At 31.9% G+C, this 22,398-nt stretch overlaps 2 protein-coding genes across 5 annotated transcripts in view; both read left to right on the plus strand.

The window, feature by feature from the left end:
* LOC143241959 (granulin-2-like) overlaps nucleotides 1-484 on the plus strand; it is a 214,628-nt gene extending 214,144 nt beyond the window's left edge. For all 3 annotated transcript variants that reach the window (XM_076485290.1, XM_076485291.1, XM_076485289.1), the window contains exon 3: nucleotides 107-484. In XM_076485290.1, coding sequence (XP_076341405.1) covers nucleotides 107-354 — 248 coding nt within the window. In that variant the 3' untranslated portion in view covers nucleotides 355-484. The remainder of the gene's footprint in view (nucleotides 1-106) is intronic.
* Nucleotides 485-6,716: 6,232 nt separating this feature from the next.
* LOC143241955 (granulin-2-like) lies at nucleotides 6,717-8,352 on the plus strand. 2 transcript variants are annotated; one of them, XM_076485283.1, is made up of 3 exons: nucleotides 6,717-6,798; nucleotides 7,105-7,188; nucleotides 7,969-8,352. In XM_076485283.1, the coding sequence occupies exons 2-3, from the start codon at nucleotides 7,131-7,133 to the stop codon at nucleotides 8,214-8,216; spliced, it is 306 nt and encodes a 101-aa protein (XP_076341398.1). In that variant the 5' UTR covers nucleotides 6,717-6,798; nucleotides 7,105-7,130; the 3' UTR covers nucleotides 8,217-8,352. The 2 variants fall into 2 exon arrangements, with proteins under 2 accessions (XP_076341398.1, XP_076341399.1); XM_076485284.1 differs by having other exon boundaries at nucleotides 6,774-6,798; nucleotides 7,129-7,188.
* Nucleotides 8,353-22,398: the final 14,046 nt, after the last annotated feature.

Here is a 22,398-nt window from a genome sequence, read left to right on the forward strand (position 1 = left end):
TAAAATAAAGGTTATTATGATATTACTTGGGAGAGTCGAAACGATCAGTGATAAACATTCTATTGTTAACACATAATGTAATATGAACGATTTATTTTATCCGTAGCTGTTGTTTACTGTGGAAATGGATGGACCTGCCCTGACGGGTATACTTGTTGCTTGCGTCCTAATGGCAGTTTCGGTTGTTGCCCATATCGTAATGCCGTCTGTTGCTGTAGTGGCAAAACATGTTGCCAGTCTCTACATTATTGTTCAGCAGATTCTACCAGATGTCATCAATGTTTATCCTTTGCTGGTGCATTAGTGGGTGATGCGCCGACAGCGACATCTCTCGTCGAAGCTGGAAAATCTTGAGTTGAGCACGGAAATTAAAAACAAACAAAAACCTTTAAAATTTTTTTTTTAAAATTAAAGTCTATATTTTTAACTGACATGCTTTCCATGTCACTAAAAATTGACGAGAAAAGAATAAAAGTTATAAATAAAAGTATATGTGATAAAGACTGTTTTATTATAATATATCGAACGTCAAATCATCAAAAACAGTTTCACAAAACAGTGACAATACAAACATTTCTCAACCATGAGTCTGACATTAATGTGGGTAAGTTTGTTTATAAAGTAAAATATATTCAACATGCATTGTTTTACATACAGTAATTGTCGACTGTTATTATTTTAAACACAATAAATATAAAATTAAAATTAGGTTTGTGAGAAACTCAGAAGAAATGTCATACCTTACAAACTTACAATACTTACAAACAGAATAATGCGTCACGTAAGCGACCTTTTGAACATAGAATTCTGCATCTAGTTTGTTTATTTGTTATTAAACAAAGTTACACCAAGGACAATCTGCTTAACACGGGTAACGAAGCCCGGTTTTTAGGAGAACAGTCTGTAGACATACCATTATACCACTAAAGGACACTAGATCTACTGCTTAAGGATATTCAAACATTAGAAAGTGTAAAAAATTATTCCAATCGCACTACGTTTGCTGTATCTATTGTTAAACAATACGTTTCGCTGAGTCCAGAGATTTTCAGAGCTGATGGGACACAACAAACAAATCATTGTCATTATAAAGATCTACAAAGTTATTGTGATGTGTGGATAGAAATACGAATGACGTACAATATTCTTAAGTTTTACGTGTGACAGTTACTGGCAATACATGTACAAAACATGGACATGAGGTTGAACTTTTTTATTACAAAACGATTACTAATTTTTTTAGAGAAAGGAATTTGTGTCTGTGTTGATAAAAACCTGTCGTCTCTAACTCCTGACGAGCCCCGGCATGGCCAGGTGGTTAGTGCACTCGACTTATAATCTGTGTTTCGCGGGTTCGAATCCACATCACACTGAACATACTTCTTCTGCCGGGATGTCGTTATAACATGACGGTGAATCCCACCCTTCTCTGATAAATGATTACCTCAATAATTGGCAGTATGCGGTGATGATTAGCTTCCTTCCCTCTTGTGTTACACTGTTAAATTACGGATGGCTAGTGCAGATAACCTAAAGCAGCTTCTCACTAAAATTAAAAACAAACAAACAGTTCAAATAAAATTTTAAATATGGACACAGTAAAAAATTCAGTGCCTAATAAACACTGAACAAACGTAAATGAAATGTTTTTCGTCTGGAGAATATTATGTTTGTACAAAATGGTGTTTGTACCTTAGTTTTGAAAATAAAATGTGGTAGAACATTTTATAAGCAGTTATCTCGTTTTATATGGTTAAATAAATGTTATTACAAATACTGAAGATTACGAAATGTGTAACTTACTGCACAATGTGTAAGTTCTTGTGTTTCCAGATTATGTACGTTTTATTATAAGATACGTGGACTTACTTATCAGTATCTTATATTTATACAATTTATAATTAAGACTGAGACAACATGCAGGCTTACAACATGATTTAATGAATATCATGTGTCATGTTATTACTTTGATTTCCACATGATTTTTATGACACAAAGCAAAAACTCATCAAAAATGTATTTTGTGTTTTAGAAATATTTATTTATTGATTTCTATTAATTAAATGTTTTGAGCTGTATGGACTGAAACATTTATGGTTTTGTCACCAGGAGTCGTGTTATATTGTGTGAAAGTACGAACGAAATATTCGATAGGACAACAAAACCATAGAAATGTTTCATCTTCACAGCACGTTAATTAGATATGTATTAAGCAGTTTGAGATAACACATAGAGTTTAGTAATTTCTGACCAGAAGGTTACATTTTCTTTACTTTAAAGTTTTTTATCATCAAACAAAAAATGTATAACTGTAAAATTACCACTTGTACTTCATTTATTAACATTTTGAAACGAGTATAATCTGACCACGTTGTTACAAACACTTAGCTGTATTGTGGGACGTATTGTTTCTCTAGGTCTCACTTGTTCCTGAGGTTGACTGGTTTCTCATTAAATGTTTCTAAACCGTTAATTATTAGTGTTGTACAGTAACGGTTTTACATGGAAGATTTGGGATAACACTTTCTTGTTATAATTCTTGGAAGCTTAGTTATAAGTGAATTCAATGGTTCAGTCAAGACTGAACCCAAGGATAACAAACTTTGCAGGCTAAGCTTGTTGATATTCCAAACTTGAGGCGAAGGTTATCAGAAGTTAAGTGAAATTTTAACCTCATTAACAAACATTATTTGATCTTCAGTCTCCACCTTAAAATTAAAAGTCTCGATATGAGACATATACTCAACCAATGTGGAGAATACTTGTCGGTCATTAAAGTTTCAGTTTAAGATATTGTTCCCCCCTTCAAGTTAAAATTACATTTGTCTGACAAAACCTTGTTTGAACATATGTTCATTTCTGTGTTTAACTATGGTCACTGTCAGGTATAAGACTTCTATAACAATGTTGCTAGTCAAGTAAACTGCCCGGCATGGCCAGGTGGGTTAAGGCGTTCGATTCGTAATCTGAGGGTAGCGGGTTCGATTCTTCGTCGCACCAAACATGCTAGCCCTTTCAGCTATGAAAGCGTTATATGTGACGGTCAATCCACTATTCGTTGGTAAAAAAGTAGTCCAACAGTTGGCGGTGGGTGAGGATGACTAATAACAAATGGATTACTTGTTATTCTTTCATGATAGGTATTGAAATTCGGATTTTAGAGTTATAAGTCATATGTATGTCTACTGAAACCCTGGTACAGAATGTAATAAAGGTGAAGGAACTCAAGTTGTCTGTGTGTTTGTCTCAAGATACTAAAGTCTTTCTTCCAGACAACGAAATAATTTATATACATTACGACATAAGTCAAAATGTATTATGTTGTCATTACAGTAAACAGTTAACTTGAGAAAGAGTTGGAAAGTGTAGCGAGATTTGTGTTCATTGAAAAATGTTCCTTTTGTTTTTTATTAGGTAGAAACCTACGAAATAGGATTCGTGTGTTGTTCCCATCACGGGTATCGAAACCCACGTTTCAGCGTTATAAGCCTTCAAACTTAATCTTTGAAATAACGGGGAGGGGACATTTCACTTTGGGTAACTGTTATTAAATGTACGTTGTACCCATGGTGTATAAATATGTGTCCCACTTAACACGCCGTGGGACATCGGTAAGTTTACGAACTTATAACTCTAACATTCGAAGTTCGCTTCTCTACAGATAGCTCACCGTGGCTTTGTTCTAAAAGAAACAAAATGTATATTTGTCAGTAACTTGAAAATGTTCGTTACATAAATTAAGATTCTTTCTTTGAAATTAAGCACAAAGCTACTCAATCAGCTGTCTCTACATTACTCACCACGGGTATCGAAACCCCATGTTGTGAGACAACTCGAACAAGTGCGTCAGACAAATTAAGTAACGAAAAATAAAACACTTTGAAGGATTGGTTTGTTTTGAATTTCGCTAAAAAACTGCACGAGTGCTATCTGCGCTAGCCGTCCTTAACTTAGCAATGTAAATCTTGAGGAAAGCAACTAGTCATCACTAAACTCCGCCAACTCTGGAGCTACTATTTTACTAACGAATAGTGGGATTGACCGTCACATTATAGTTGAAAAGTCGAGCATGTTTGGTGCGACTAGAATTCGAACCCGCGACCCTCAGATTAGGAATCGCGTGTCTTAACCACCTGGCCATGCCATGCCCACTGTGAAGTAATGAATGGTTTTAAGGTGTTTATTTTATTTATATATTTATTTATCGCGACGTTTCTAAAGCGTATTGTAAAGACCGATCCAGTAACAAGATTGTTTCAACATTTAATAATTAAAATAGAAGTTTAACTACTTTCTTTTTTCTGGTAATTACAAAAACATGTGAAAGACTCGTAAACGTTGCTTAAAATTCCGTAACCTGTTGGGAAAATAAAAAAGATAAAAACTGTAAATTTATGATAAATTTAAAAATAAAACGGTGAATTCGATGTATCGTTTATGACCTTGAAGTTGAAAACTGTTTGCGTACCAACCAGTTGTCTTTAATATTGAATATCAAGTTTGAGGACCAAACAATACTTTGTGTTTCTACTAAACTTGTAACACAGGTATCTTTCTCTAAATTGCCAATCTATGCTCTTATTTCGTGGTATGATTTATGTTTCAGATTCATATCATATTTACATTTGACAAAATTATGATTTATTTTCTATATTTCATGTCTTATACAGAAAATAGACTTGTTTAGTTTGTGTCATATAGTTCTTATAATTATTATGTTTCAACATCGTAAGGAACATCTGTGATTATAATGTCTTGGTTTCGAGCTTCTGTAAAGCTACAGTATTACAACAGTTTAACTGATACAGCCATATTTACATTATTCTAGGTGAGATAGCTTTCTGGATTAATAAACTAGACGTCAATCAATCTGGCGATTTACGGTTTATGTCCTGTTGACACAAACCTATGTTTCACACTTTGGAACCGCTCATGCGTTATAAGAGTAAAAGTGAAATACAACTTTTCGAATAGAGCGGGCAAAATTTGTCGGTGGATTCTGTTAATTAGCTGCCTTTTCTTTAATCTATCAAATCAAAAATTATGGGTGTATAATCCTCGTGACGTTTCTCGCTGATGTTTGAAAGAAGCCAATCAGAGATGAGACGAAATCGATTAGACAAGTCTAAGAAACGAGCTGTAAGCACGATCGATTTAGAAGATCAGATTGTTTTGAAATACAACTTTATAGGACATTCAGGCACACATATTGGTTGTGACATGAAGCTCACGTGGTTTACTGTTTACATTTATTTACATTGTAAATAACGTCTAACTATTGCAAGTAATTCTTTGTGAACCTGAACCTGACCAGAGTCATCTTTAAGTCACGTGTTTATAACTGAATAATATTGTGGGTCAAGTAAACATATTTCTTACAGGACGAAAGTCGAGTCTGAGTTTTTATAGAAAGACTGTAGATAGAACTGAATCGTGAGAAAGTATTTTTTCTGCAAAGTGTAACACAGACAATTAGACATACGTTTTCCATAATTATTGTGTACTATGTATATAAAAGATATTCTTCTATAGCAGCTCATGATACATATATTGTTTAAAACACACTTAAGTGAGAAATCAATATAGCGTGTGAAAAACACCAACAAACATAATAGAAATAACAGATAGTTCTGGTTCCAAACGTTAGACAGAGGACAGAAATGTGAAGAAACGCCTTCTAAATAATATACAACAGTGAATCACAGTCTCAGGGTCAGGGTTCGAACCCCCATCCCACCAAGCATGACCGTCCTTTCAGCCATTAAGACTTTATAGCGTTTGAGAATAACTTAAACAGAAACACCACTATAAAAACACAGTCGTTTGTGAATCACTGATACAGAAACACCACTATAAAAACACAGTCGTTTGAGAATAACTGATACAGAAACACAACTATAAAAGCACAATCGTTTGAGAATCACTGATACAGAAACACATTTTGTTCTAATTGTGTTACCGAACATAGTCTCTACTATTCGTCATATCAAAATTATAATGTTACGGCCAATTCGACTGAAAGTAGGGACTGTTTTGGATAACCTATGAATGAGTTTACTCGAAATTTAATAAACGTTTATAAACACAAGTCATATGGTAATCCAACGTATCCACCGAAGGTTTTGAACCTTGAATTTTAGCTTTATAAGCCTTAAAGCTTAATTCTGTGCGACCATAAAAGGTATTAAATACCCTTTAAAAAAGTTAATATGAACGTACGTTTATATATGGCTTCTTCATATTGTATGTATGTTTGTAACTTAAAGTGTCGTCTCATGAAATGAACAATTCTCAGGACAAACATATTATAATAGACAAATATTTTTGTCTAGTTTTCAACATGTAAAAGATTGGGTGAAGACAATTGTTTTTTACGTAACACTTCGACTCTGAGAGAGTTGGTTAGTTTGTTTGTTGTCAGATCTGTGTATTGGTTTAACTCTGCTTTGCCAAGGGCAAGTATGGAAACCCGATTTTTTAGCGTGTTACTGGTCATGATCATGAGGAATATTTACCTGTAACTGGAATAAAAATACTGAACCAATTAACAATGAGAAAATAAACCCTTCCAAGAAATCTTCGGGATATTACGAGACAACTAGTAAAGTGTTGTATAATACAAGTTTTTATATTCACATCAAGGTGGAGTTAGATATGGTGAAACAGTTTCTGACAAATCTCATTTCTTATTTTTCGTGAACATTTTACTATAAAAGATATGAACAGTTCGGTATTTCTAGTACTGTCTGAAACAATAAACAAAACTTGCAAGTGAAGTTAAGTGAAAATCATCGGAAGGTAGGATATCTTTATGTTGATACATTATGTGTGAATTATCTGTTTTATAACTTTAGAAGTAATAACTTTCTTAGCATCTTTAAAATAAAACATTTTTCTCTGAATAACAAGTGAAGTAAAATACTGTTTTTTATCGTGTTAAAATTATCATTCGTGATATTTGTAACAAACGACAGTTTAACAACAACACAGAATTACGTCTTTGTAATTTTTCAAAACAAAATTGTTCGTTTGTTTTCGGGAATTCCGTTGTAAGTTTTGTTCCTGTTTTAATAAATTGTTTTGATTTATTTTGAATCTCTTCAGTGTCTTGTGATTCGTATACTGTAGACATGAAGACCGCATTCCTGGTTCTGTTCTCTCTTGTCGTCCTAGCGGGAGACGCTTATGGTAAGTTTGTCAAAGAATTTTGATTTTACACGTCGGTTTGTCTTTATTATGTATTTAATCACGTGATCTGATTCTGCAAAGGAATTGTTGGAATCTGTGGAATGAACGACTTCCTACTAAATCATCAACCTGAACGTAAGTTATACAACACGATAAAACTAAAATCTACTAAACTGTTTAACACGGTAAAACTTTCATAAAATAAACAGTTAATTTTGTTGAACCAGTCTCTCCATGTTTCTATTGTCATCTACAGCGCCATCGTTCGGAGAACCAAGAAGTAAAATAAGAAACAGGTCACATACATTAACAGATGGACGTGCACATGATATATAATTAATTCAGCTAATTAGCCAAGTTATATTTTTATACTGTTTACAATTTATTTTTAAAATAGTTGAGTTAAAAACCTTTATCACAGACATGTTATTATACATCTTATAATATTAAAATTGAGGGTTAAACGGTTATAGAAGTTGTGCTCTTTCTTAGGTTTCTTATTAATTTTTGATATAAAACACTTGTTTACACAGTAATTAAAATGCTTGGTATTGGTCCACTGGTGTAGAAACACATGGTAGAGGACTAGCCATTTGTCTACCTCTGTCATGTGTTTAATAACGACAAAACTAAAATTTATGTTTTCCTTAACTTAGTCTCTTGATAGTGTGAAGTAAAATATAGGTTATTATGATATTACCTGGGAGAGTCGAAACGATCAGTGATAAACATTCTATTGTTAACACATAATGTAATATGAACGATTTATTTTATCCGTAGCTGTTGTTTACTGTGGAAATGGATGGACCTGTCCTGACGGGTATACTTGTTGCTTGCGTCCTAATGGCAGTTTCGGTTGTTGCCCATATCATAATGCCGTCTGTTGCTGTAGTGGCAAAACATGTTGCCAGTCTCTACAATATTGTTCAGCAGATTCTATCAGATGTCATCAATGTTCATCCTTTGCTGGTGCATTAGTGGGTGATGCGCCGACAGCGACATCTCTCGTCGAAGCTGGAAAATCTTGAGTTGAGCACGTAAATTAAAAACAAAACAAAAACCTTTAAAATTTTTGTTTTAAAATTAAAGTCTATATTTTCAACTGACATGCTTTCCATGTCATTAAAAATTGACGAAAAAAAATAAAAGTTATAAATAAAAGTATATGTGATAAAGACTGTTTTATTATAATGTATCGAACCTCAAATCATCAAAACAGTTTCACAAAACAGTGACAATACAAACATTTCTCAACCATGAGTCTGATATTAATGTGGGTAAGTTTGTTTATAAAGTAAAATATATTCAACATGCATTGTTTTACATACAGTAATTGTAGACTGTTATTATTTTAAACACAATAAATATAAAATTAAAATTAGGTTTGTGAGAAACTCAGAAGAAATGTCATACCTTTCAAACTTACAAAACTTACAGACAGAATAATACGTCACGTTCGTTAGAATTTATGGTGTAAGCGACCTTTTAAAGATAGAATTCTGCATCTGGTTTGTTTATTTGTCATTAAACAAAGTTACACGAAGGACAATCTGCTTAACACGGGTAATGAAGCCCGGTTTTTAGGAGAACAGTCTGTAGACATACTATTGTACCACTAAAGGACACTAGATCTACTGCTTAAGGATATTCAAACACTAGAAAGTGAAAAAATTTTTCCAATCGCACTACGTTCTGCTGTATCTATTGTTAAACAATACGTTTCGCTGAGTCCAGATATTTTCAGAGCTGATGGGACACAACAAACAAATCATTGTCATTATAAAGATCTACAAAGTTATTGTGATGTGTGGATAGAAATACGAATGACGTGCAATCTTTTTAAGTTTTACGTGTGACAGTTACTGGCAATACATGTACAAAACATGGACATGAGGTTGAACTTTTTATTACAAAACGATTACTAATTTTTTAAAGAAAGGAATTTGTGTGTCTGTTGAGAAAAACCTGTCGTCTCTAACTCCTGATGAGCCCCGGCATGGCCAGGTGGTTAGGGCACTAAAGTTTTTATCTCAGGATCGCGTGTTCGAATCCACGCCACACTAAACATGCCTCTTCAGCCGGCAGGACGTTATGACGTGTCGGTGAATCCCACTATTCTTTGTTAAATGATTACCTCAATAATTGGCAATAGGTGGTTACACTGTTAAATTACGGATGGCTAGCGCAGATAACCTAAAGCAATTTTTTCACGACAGGGGATCAAAATGAAATAATCCTGTGACTCAGATATATTTAAAAATCTGATGAAATCTACATTTATGTGAAGATACATTCACATTTCATAACTTAATGATACAAAAAATATTTTGGTGACCAAGGTAAGCACAACAGTCAGTGAAAATATCATCAACAAACATCAACCTATTAATAAGCATATATAACAAAGAGAAAATCTCTTCTGTAGATTGGAGTTCATCACACACAAGTAACTTCTGTCCTAAATACCAAGTATTTGAGAATTTTCAGTAATACATAATGACCTACATTATAAAAAATGTATGTCATTAGAAACTGTAATAAAAAATAATATGAAAGAAGGGTTTTGTAATTCTAATTTATTGAAGCAATGTGCCAAGCAACTACATAAAGATTGTGGTAATAGGTTAAGTGACATATGGAATTACACTTGGCAATATTACATTGCATAAAAGGAAAATATGCCTTTATTTGTTCTAAATTACACTGTACATAGTAAATGTGCCAAAAACCACTAGGCATAATACATGACGTAGTTACTAACGAAACAAACCTAGATAACAAAAGAATTTAAGTTTAAAACAATTTTTTTAAAATTTCAATACACTGTGGTTGACCCCAAAACACTTTCTGTTTCATAATTTTCAATTTCTTCTCCTCTGAATCTTTGATATAAACATAATTAACTTTAAAGGGTAATTAATGTATTGTTTATTACAGTACTTTGACTTGAGTAATTTTATTCTGGCTAAATTATAATTGTTGAGATTGTTTTTGAATATTATTACAATTATGTTTTATTTAATTATGAAAGTGAAATTATAAGTTATTATTAACTAATACTGTAAACAGCACACTAGAATACTTCCCGTAAGTACTGGATAAATAAAAACTTACACTTTATGAAGTTTGTCACAAAACTGAATGTAGATATACATATAAAAAGTTTATACACAGTTAAATACACTGTCGAGCACTTGTAGTGAGAAATAAACCTGATTAGTTTTAACGTGTATTAGAAAAAGTTGTACACACAAAGTTATGGTAGCAGCAAACATTATGTTATAATTATACTTAAGTAAAACAAAATAGTGGGTTAGGCTTAGGCAGAATTTTACAGAGGCTTAATTTTATAATTAACATTTTCCAACTCATTTTTTAAAAATAATTTCAATTTCACATCTTAACAAAAGTAATACCAGTAGCACTAAGCAATACTAAAGCTACACCCTGGTTATATTGTATAACAATTAGCAACAGTAATGTAGCCGTAGGTAAGTATTAACACATACATACATATATATATATATGCAAATTACAATCAACATAATCCACAAAACATTAAGTAATGCCACTGTAATAATACACTTTACACGGTTTATACTAACACTATTAACAGTATTACAGTAGGCCAATTTAACGAGCCAATTATCCGGTACAGTACGTCAGAAGATATATATACATGTAATTTGCAATATTTTGAAGTTTTTACTAGAAAATATATCTGATAAAGTATTTTACCTGCAACAATAATCACGTAGACTTTTTGTTATATCTCAAAACAATAATGATCAAATATTAAATAAGGTACCAAAAAATGTAACCATGTGGCAAGATCGAGATCAAGAAAGAAATAATTTTCGCCTGTCGGTAAAAATTAAAACTACCTAATTTTCATTATTTTCCTGATTACAAACAAGTGTAGTGACAGTGAATGTCAGAAAACCTTACAACCTATTTTATTCATTCAACGTTCCAGTTTTACATGTTCATCAGGAGTATATAAATTATTAAATTACCTTCTAATTCAAATTTATTTCCATAATTTGCTTAATATTTCATTAAATACGTGAAGTAATATTTTCCTCTGATTGCAAGTTGGAAAAGAGTAGCATTTTTCCTGGCTGACAAAATATTTAACTGCAAAGTCTTAGTTTAACTGAATTCTGCCAGTGGTAATTTATTTTGCAATGTCTGAAATGAAAAAAACAAAAACGAATTGAGTTTGACGGCTTCTTGAGTGTTTGTTTGTTTATTTTGAATTTCGCACAAAGCAACTCGAGGGCTATCTGCGCCAGCCGTCCCTAATTTAGCAATGTGAGACAAGATGGAAGGCAGCTAGTCGTCACCATCCACCGCCAACTCTGGGGCTACTCTCTTTACCAACGAATAGTGGGATTGACCGTACTTTATAACGTACCCAAGACTAAAAGGACGAGCATGTTTGGTGCGACGGTGATTCGAACTCGCGACCCTCAAATTATAAATCGAGCTCCTGGCCACTTCAGGATAGCAGTATATTATCAAAACATCACTTATTGATTACTTTATATGGGCGTCAGCGTGTGAAAATTTATTGTGACAGTACATGTGTATAGAAATACAAATGTGAAAATAAATATGTGTTGTTTTCAGCATACATTAGCGTTAGGTAAAATCAATCATTAGTGTTGTATAACTCGAATCAATTACAGAAATAACAACAATAATAATCACCATGACCATGGAAATAAAAATATGTGTTGTGTATTTTGTTATAGCAAAACCACAGTAGGTTACCTGCTATGCTCATTGAGCGGATTGAACCCCTGATGTTAGCGTTGTAAATCCGAAGACTTACCGCTGTCCCACTGATCTAAGATGTCAAGATACTGTGATATGAAGCTAACTGTGACAACCAACCTGGAAAAGGTATCATCTAAAAATGCAGTGCTTAAAATTTTATTCAATACCACGAATACAATGTTGAGTTTTCTGTTGAAACAGAGGAGGGAAAGCGTGATATACAGGTATATGTGCGTTATTTCAACATTTTTAGTTTATTCTAAATTTATGCAGTTTTTGCATATGACACAGTCCAAAAAACCTGATGTTCTCTAGAGTTCATACCTGTTATGCTCATGGGAACTATAGCTAAACATTACTCATGAATGCAGACAAGAACAGTGTCCTCAGCCAGCAGGGCAGATGTTAAATTAGAATGACCAGCCATGTGGTTAGAAGAAACTGCTATCGTTAAATCTATAAGAGATTATAACTTTAAATAATCTCCAAGGATCCACAGTGAGTTGGCTGGCGGACTAACATTTCAATAGAAAGACATCACTTCATGAATTCACGAATCCAATAGCAGGTAACCATCCAACGTTTCTATTGTACGTTTTAACCTTGACAAAAATACGGTTTTCATTCGGTATTACATATTGTGTCTGGTTTATTTATTTTTAAATTTAGAATTACTTTATAATATCCTGCCGTTAGCCCTTGTTGGCCTTTGCTATCCTGTTCATTTTGAATATACTTGCGTATTGCTTACCAGACCAATTTTAAATCTTAACGGTTGGAGAAACGTAATATGTTTCTGAAAATATGTAACACTAACTTTTAATATATATTTCTATATATTAGCTAATTACTTGTTTGTTGTTGATGAAAAATTTAAATTAATTAATATAGCCTAAAATTTCCTTTGTAACTTCGTAATAGCTGATTTATTGACTTAAAACCTGCATCAGTTTTCCTTCCTAAGGCCTAATGTGGTGAAAATGGGTCAGCGTTGATGACTAGCACAATTCCTGAAGAATCGATTCTCAGTTAACCCTACTTCTAACAAGTCTTGTTTTTAAATAATAGATGCTTTAACTTGTATGTGTATGTTTGAAAAAACCTAAATCTGTTGATTATTTGATTTGTTAATTGTCACTTGCACATTTATGTCAGTAGAGTATGACAGAAAATAAAAACTAAAAAAACTCCCCACCCAAAACATATTAACTCGTACAATTTATTTAACACTTAAGACAGTAAATATTTTAATCTCTTTGTGGTAAAAGATATAAAACAACAACAAAATTTAGTTTTAGCATTTATAAATCGAAGGTTTGGTTTAGTTTAAATTTCGCGCAACTCTATACAAGGGCTATCTGCGCTAGCCGTCACTTATTTTACAGTGTAAGACTAGAGGAAAGACAGCTAGTCATCACCACCCACCGCCAACTCTTGGGCTACTCTTTTGCTGACGAATAGTGGGATTGACTTTTACATTATAACGCACACACAGTTGGAAGGGCGAACTTGTTTGGTGTGACAGGGATTTGATATAAACCGAAGGAACAGAAATATAAACGACAATAAAACAAGATAAAGTAATTTCAGAAACAAAAGACTAAACTACATTAAGCAGATATTCAAATTTACCGATGAAAAACCAATTTATACGTTTCCATGAGAACGTATACCAAAATATCGTAGAAAGAAGGTTCAGTAGTAGAATATTTGAAAAAAAGGTGAAACAAGGCTTAGAAATGGAGCGTTTGAAAATATCAGAAGAAGAGGTTTAGTCGCGAAATATTTAAAAAACGGGAAGGAAAATTTCTTATGGGAACGATTATTTAGAAACTGAGACTCTTAACTGTAATTTATTTTCAAGACAGCATGAAATAAACGACTACCTGATACACAACAGTGTTTTTAAACGACAGAAGTGACATGAATGACAAAATTAAACCCTACACAAAATGTTTCGTTAAAAACAAAACTGATAAGCAAATACAAAAGTAAAGAGCTTGTACTGTTGTAACACAGATATTAAATAACTTGTATTGTTGTAACACAGAAAGTAAAGAGTCTGTACTTGTTGTGATCCAGATAGTAGAGAGTCTATATTGTAACACAGATAATAAAGAACTTGTATTGTTGTAAAATATACAGTAAAGAGTCTGTATTGTTGTAACACAGGTGGTAAAATGTCTGTATTGTTATAACAGATATTAAAGAGTCTGTATTGTTGTAACACTGATAGTAGAGAGTCTATATTGTAACACAGATATTAAAAGTCTGTGTTATTGTAACACAGATAGTAAAGAGCTTGTATTGTTTCACCACAGATATTAAATAACACTTTGCTGTAACACAGATATAAAGATCATATTTTGCTGTCACACAGAATGTAGAGAGTCTGGTTTGTTGTAACACAGACAGTAATGAGCTTGTATTGTTGTAACACAGATAATAAAGAGTGTATCATTGTGCTGAATGGTTCCCACAGAAAACGATTACCAAGCAGGCCAGTAGGAAACACACAAATAACAGATATAACAACAGGTTTAATATTTTGATAAATATCACATTAGGCTTCATGTGATTTGTTTGTTTACATACCTCATCTGTTTAGGGTTCCAAGTCAAGAGGTTCAGTACAAACAGTGATTCAGAGTTATTTTTTGTCTTTAAGTGTATGTAAGGGTTTCTTGGTCAAGGCTTGTGGAAAGCTAAGGGTAGATTAAAGCAATATTTTCACAAACCTTTGATAACTGTAATACAATAGAGGACGGAATATAAAAAGTAAACTTCTAGATTTAATAAAAAGGACTTCATGATAAAACAAATATTGTGTGTATCTTTGTAACTATTATAAGATTTACAATGTCAGTGAGAGGGAACGACTCCAACTTATGGTGTTTACCACATCAAGATGATGACTAGATGCATACTGTACTCCCATACTTCTGTTTATAGCTTTAGTACTCAAATTGAAAACATTAAAAATTAAACACATGTACAGCAGATGAAGCTAGAAATAGTTTCAAAGAAGGTTTAGCAGAAATGTTAAAAGAGTTAAAATGAAGATGAGCATATGAGAGAAGATAACTTCAAAACAGATGGTATTATTCCATGGACAACCACCATGCTGGAAAATAATTTACATGTCATGTACAAATGAACACAACTGATTGAATGAGATCATAAAAATCCCAGTAACCCAGTGATGGTAAGAGTTGATACAATAGGCACATTAGTTAGAAACTGTTTTGTGGTCCTGGAAATAGAATTTCTGATGGCAGAAATGAAATGTAGCAAGTGAAAAATTATAGATTCTTCAAGGAAGCAGTCTCTCATGTAGATGGTATGGGTAATTTCTTGTTTAAATTAATTTTTCTGAACACTCTGATACCACAACAGATATAAATTCAGTTCTTAAGCAATGTGAGACATTTTGGAGTAGGTTATAAATGGTATGAATATCTGGTCACTAAATTATTGTTAGAATTTCTTTTTGAGATTATATTTATAGAATTTTGACATATCTTCACCTGTATGACATCACAAAAATTTAAATTATCCCTGATGATGTGATACCCACTTGAAATAAAAATGTATCTCAGAATGGCTGGTATTAACACTTTTATTGATAAGGAGAGAACAACGTTTTGACCTTTCTAGATTTAGATTACTCTTTATAAAATAAAATCATATAAATATATTATGTAATAAAATAATATACACTGGAATAACTACAAACACTGATTTGGTATATATTAATGTTATATGGTGACAGTTCTTTTCACATTCTCCAATCCTGATGTAACTTTAACCAATGAATGGTAAAACAGCTTGATGAAAACAGTACTGATACAGACGTTATTAAACTATATGTCCTCAAAGAAAAATTAAAACTACAACAAGTACATAAATAAACCACTACGAAAGACAGAACCAGAAAATGTCTAACATTACAATAATGAAGTTATTATCTATTCTATCAATATACAAGTATATATTAAAACTGTAAGTTTTAGCTCTTATTTCTGTCACTCGTAACCTGTTGCTAAGTTTCTAGTAAAGAGGAATTTTCAAACTTTTCTTTGAGTAAACAGTTTGAAAACAGCATTTTCTTTGTAGCACAGCAAAAGAACAAAGCAATGAAAAGTTCACAATTATTAAGAAATAGATAAATATCCTAAAAACAGAACTCTTGTGGTAAACCACTGTTAAATAGATAAATATCCTAAAACAGAACTCTAGTGGTAAACCACATTTAAATAGATAAATATCCTAAAAAAAAACAGAACTCTAGTGGTAAACCACATTTAAATAGATAAATATCCTAAAAAACAGAACTCTAGTGGTAAACCACTGGTAAAAGATAAATATCCTAAAAACAGAACTCTAGTGGTAAACCACATTTAAATAGATAAATATCCTAAAAACAGAACTCTAGTGGTAAACCACTGGTAAATAGATAAATATCCTAAAACAGAACTCTAGTGGTAAACCACTGTTAAAAAGGATAAATATCCTAAAAACAGAACTCTAGTGGTAAACCACTGTTAAAAAAGGATAAATATCCTAAAAAACAGAACTCCAGTGGTAAACCACTGTTAAAAAAGGATAAATATCCTAAAAAACAGAACTCCAGTGGTAAACCACTGTTAAAAAGGATAAATATCCTAAAACAGAACTCTAGTGGTAAACCACTGTTAAAAAGATAAATATCCTAAAAAAATAGAACTGTAGTGGTAAACCACTGTTAAAAAGGATAAATATCCTAAAAAACAGAACTGTAGTGGTAAACCACTGGTAAATAGATAAATATCCTAAAAACAGAACTCTAGTGGTAAACCACTGTTAAAAAGGATAAATATCCTAAAAACAGAACTCTAGTGGTAAACCACTGGTAAATAGATAAATATCCTAAAAAAACAGAACTCTAGTGGTAAACCACTGTTAAAAGGATAAATATCCTAAAACAGAACTCCAGTGGTAAAACCACTGTTAAAAGAGATAAATATCCTAAAAACAGAACTCTAGTGGTAAACCACATTTAAATAGATAAATATCCTAAAAACAGAACTCTAGTGGTAAACCACTGTTAAAAAGGATAAATATCCTAAAAACAGAACTCTAGTGGTAAACCACTGTTAAAAAGGGATAAATATCCTAAAAAACAGAACTGTAGTGGTAAACCACTGGTAAATAGATAAATATCCTAAAAACAGAACTCTAGTGGTAAACCAATAGATAAATATCCTAAAAACAGAACTCTAGTGGTAAACCACTGTTAAAAAAGGATAAATATCCTAAAAACAGAACTCTAGTGGTAAACCACTGTTAAAAAGATAAATATCCTAAAAACAGAACTCTAGTGGTAAACCACTGTTAAATAGATAAATATCCTAAAAAACAGAACTCTAGTGGTAAACCACTGTAAAAAAGGATAAATATCCTAAAAACAGAACTCCAGTGGTAAACCACTGTTAAAAAAGGATAAATATCCTAAAAATAGAACTGTAGTGGTAAACCACTGGTAAATAGATAAATATCCTAAAAACAGAACTCTTGTGGTAAAACCACTGGTAAATAGATAAATATCCTAAAAAAAAACAGAACTCTTGTGGTAAACCACTGTTAAAAAGGATAAATATCCTAAAAAAACAGAACTCTTGTGGTAAACCACTGTTAAAAAGGATAAATATCCTAAAAAACAGAACTCCAGTGGTAAACCACTGTTAAAAAAGATAAATATCCTAAAAACAGAACTCTAGTGGTAAACCACTGTTAAATAGATAAATATCCTAAAAAAAACAGAACTCTAGTGGTAAACCACTGTTAAAAAGGATAAATATCCTAAAACAGAACTCTTGTGGTAAACCACTGTAAAAAAGATAAATATCCTAAAAACAGAACTCTAGTGGTAAACCACTGGTAAATAGATAAATATCCTAAAAAACAGAACTCTAGTGGTAAACCACTGTTAAAAGGATAAATATCCTAAAAACAGAACTCCAGTGGTAAACCACTGTAAAAAGATAAATATCCTAAAAAATAGAACTCCAGTGGTAAACCACTGTTAAAATAGATAAATATCCTAAAAACAGAACTCTAGTGGTAAAACCACTGTTAAATAGATAAATATCCTAAAAACAGAACTCTAGTGGTAAACCACTGTTAAAATAGATAAATATCCTAAAAAACAGAACTCCAGTGGTAAACCACTGTTAAAAAGATAAATATCCTAAAAACAGAACTCTAGTGGTAAACCACTGGTAAATAGATAAATATCCTAAAAAACAGAACTCTTGTGGTAAACCACTGGTAAATAGATAAATATCCAAAAACAAGAACTCTTGTGGTAAACCACTGTTAAAAAAGGATAAATATCCTAAAAACAGAACTCTTGTGGTAAACCACTGTTAAAAAGGATAAATATCCTAAAAACAGAACTCTAGTGGTAAACCACTGTTAAAATAGATAAATATCCTAAAAACAGAACTCTAGTGGTAAACCACTGTAAATAGATAAATATCCTAAAAAACAGAACTCTTGTGGTAAACCACTGTTAAAAAGGATAAATATCCTAAAAATAGAACTCTAGTGGTAAACCACTGGTAAAAAGGATAAATATCCTAAAAATAGAACTGTAGTGGTAAACCACTGGTAAATAGATAAATATCCTAAAAAACAGAACTGTAGTGGTAAACCACTGGTAAAATAGATAAATATCCTAAAACAGAACTCCAGTGGTAAACCACTGTTAAAAAGGATAAATATCCTAAAAATAGAACTGTAGTGGTAAACCACTGGTAAAATAGATAAATATCCTAAAACAGAACTCTAGTGGTAAACCACTGTTAAAAAGGATAAATATCCTAAAAACAGAACTCCAGTGGTAAACCACTGTTAAAAGGATAAATATCCTAAAAACAGAACTCTAGTGGTAAAACCACTGTTAAATAGATAAATATCCTAAAAACAGAACTCTAGTGGTAAACCACTGTAAAAAAAAAGGATAAATATCCTAAAACAGAACTCCAGTGGTAAACCACTGTTAAAAAAAGGATAAATATCCTAAAAATAGAACTAGTGGTAAACCACTGGTAAATAGATAAATATCCTAAAACAGAACTCTAGTGGTAAAACCACTGGTAAAATAGATAAATATCCTAAAAACAGAACTCTTGTGGTAAACCACTGGTAAAAATAGATAAATATCCTAAAAAACAGAACTCTTGTGGTAAACCACTGTTAAAAAGGATAAATATCCTAAAAACAGAACTCTTGTGGTAAACCACTGTTAAAAAGGATAAATATCCTAAAAATAGAACTCTAGTGGTAAACCACTGGTAAATAGATAAATATCCTAAAACAGAACTCTTGTGGTAAACCACTGTTAAATAGATAAATATCCTAAAAACAGAACTCTTGTGGTAAACCACTGTAAAAAAGGATAAATATCCTAAAAACAGAACTCTTGTGGTAAACCACTGTTAAAAAGGATAAATATCCTAAAACAGAACTCAGTGGTAAACCACTGTTAAAATAGATAAATATCCTAAAACAGAACTCTAGTGGTAAACCACTGTTAAAAAAAGGATAAATATCCTAAAACAGAACTCTAGTGGTAAACCACTGGTAAATAGATAAATATCCTAAAACTAGAACTGTAGTGGTAAACCACTGGTAAAAAGGATAAATATCCTAAAAACAGAACTAGTGGTAAACCACTGTAAAATAGATAAATATCCTAAAAACAGAACTCCAGTGGTAAACCACTGTCACAAAAAAAGGATAAATATCCTAAAAATAGAACTGTAGTGGTAAAACCACTGGTAAATAGATAAATATCCTAAAAACAGAACTCTGTGGTAAACCACTGGTAAATAGATAAATATCCTAAAAAACAGAACTCTAGTGGTAAACCACTGTTAAAAAGGATAAATATCCTAAAACAGAACTCTAGTGGTAAACCACTGTTAAAAAAGGATAAATATCCTAAAAACAGAACTGTAGTGGTAAACCACTTTAAATAGATAAATATCCTAAAAAACAGAACTCTAGTGGTAAACCACTGTTAAAAAGGATAAATATCCTAAAAAACAGAACTCCAGTGGTAAACCACTGTTAAAAAAAGGATAAATATCCTAAAAAAAATAGAACTGTAGTGGTAAACCACTGGTAAATAGATAAATATCCTAAAAACAGAACTCTAGTGGTAAACCACTGGTAAATAGATAAATATCCTAAAAAACAGAACTCTTGTGGTAAACCACTGGTAAATAGATAAATATCCTAAAAAAACAGAACTCTTGTGGTAAACCACTGGTAAAATAGATAAATATCCTAAAAACAGAACTCTAGTGGTAAACCACTGTTAAAAAAGGATAAATATCCTAAAACAGAACTCCAGTGGTAAACCACTTAAAAAAGGATAAATATCCTAAAAACAGAACTGTAGTGGTAAAACCACTGTAAAATAGATAAATATCCTAAAAATAGAACTGTAGTGGTAAACCACTGTTAAATAGATAAATATCCTAAAAACAGAACTCTTGTGGTAAACCACTGGTAAATAGATAAATATCCTAAAACAGAACTCTTGTGGTAAACCACTGGTAAAAAAAAGGATAAATATCCTAAAAAACAGAACTCTTGTGGTAAACCACTGTTAAAAAAGGATAAATATCCTAAAAAACAGAACTCCAGTGGTAAACCACTGTTAAAAGGAAGGATAAATATCCTAAAAACAGAACTCTAGTGGTAAACCACTGTAAATAGATAAATATCCTAAAAACAGAACTCTTGTGGTAAACCACTGTTAAAAAAGGATAAATATCCTAAAAAACAGAACTCTAGTGGTAAACCACTGTAAAAGGATAAATATCCTAAAAAAACAGAACTCTAGTGGTAAACCACTGGTAAAATAGATAAATATCCTAAAAACAGAACTGTAGTGGTAAAACCACTGGTAAAAATAGATAAATATCCTAAAAACAGAACTCTAGTGGTAAACCACTGTAAAATAGATAAATATCCTAAAACAGAACTCCAGTGGTAAAACCACTGTTAAAAAAGGATAAATATCCTAAAAAACAAGAACTCCAGTGGTAAAACCACTGTAAAAAAAGGATAAATATCCTAAAAAACAGAACTGTAGTGGTAAAACCACTTTAAAATAGATAAATATCCTAAAACAGAACTCTAGTGGTAAACCACTGTTAAAAAGGATAAATATCCTAAAAACAGAACTCTAGTGGTAAACCACTGTTAAAAAAAAAAGGATAAATATCCTAAAAATAGAACTCTAGTGGTAAACCACTGTAAAATAGATAAATATCCTAAAAACAGAACTCTAGTGGTAAACCACTGTAAAATAGATAAATATCCTAAAAAACAGAACTCTAGTGGTAAACCACTGGTTAAATAGATAAATATCCTAAAAAACAGAACTCTAGTGGTAAACCACTGTAAAAAAAGGATAAATATCCTAAAAAAAACAGAACTCTTGTGGTAAACCACTGTTAAAAGGATAAATATCCTAAAAATAGAACTGTAGTGGTAAAACCACAAAATAGATAAATATCCTAAAAAAATAGAACTCTTGTGGTAAACTACTGGTAAATAGATAAATATCCTAAAAAACAGAACTCTTGTGGTAAAACCACTGTTAAAAAAAGATAAATATCCTAAAAACAGAACTCCAGTGGTAAACCACTGTTAAAAAGGATAAATATCCTAAAACAGAACTCTAGTGGTAAACCACTGTTAAAAAAGGATAAATATCCTAAAAACAGAACTCTTGTGGTAAACCACTGTTAAATAGGATAAATATCCTAAAACAGAACTCTAGTGGTAAACCACTGTAAAAAAGGATAAATATCCTAAAACAGAACTCTAGTGGTAAACCACTGTTAAAAAGGATAAATATCCTAAAAAATGAGAACTCTAGTGGTAAACCACTGTTAAAGGATAAATATCCTAAAAGAGAACCAAAGTAGTGGTGTCTGGTAAAATAGATAAATATCCTCCAAAATAGAACTCTAGTGGTAAACCACTGCTAAAAGGATAAATATCCTAAAATAGAACTCCAGTGGTAAACCACTGTTAAAAAAGGATAAATATCCTAAAAAGAACTGTAGTGGTAAACCACTTTAAATAGATAAATATCCTAAAACAGAACTCTAGTAAACCACTGTTAAAAGGATAAATATCCTAAAATAGAACTCTAGTGGTAAACCACTGTTAAAAAAGTGACAAATATCCTAAACAATAGAACTTGCAGTGGTAAACCACTGGAAAATATAAACAGAAACTAAAGTGGTAAAACCACTACAAAAAGGATAAATATCCTAAAATAGAACTCCAGTGGAACCACTGTTAAAAAAAGATAAATATCCTAAAAAATAGGAACTCCAGTGGTAAAACCACTGTTAAAAAA

This window comes from Tachypleus tridentatus, unplaced genomic scaffold (genome assembly GCF_004210375.1).
Source record: "Tachypleus tridentatus isolate NWPU-2018 unplaced genomic scaffold, ASM421037v1 Hic_cluster_1, whole genome shotgun sequence".
NCBI lineage: Eukaryota > Metazoa > Arthropoda > Merostomata > Xiphosura > Limulidae > Tachypleus > Tachypleus tridentatus.

Coding starts and splice junctions, on each gene's coding strand:
- LOC143241955 (XM_076485283.1), top strand. CDS start 7,131: ATGAAGACCGCATTCCTGGTTCTGTTCTCTCTTGTCGTCCTAGCGGGA. Junction 7,189..7,968: donor CCTAGCGGGAGACGCTTATG/GTAAGTTTGTCA, acceptor TTTTATCCGTAG/CTGTTGTTTACTGTGGAAAT.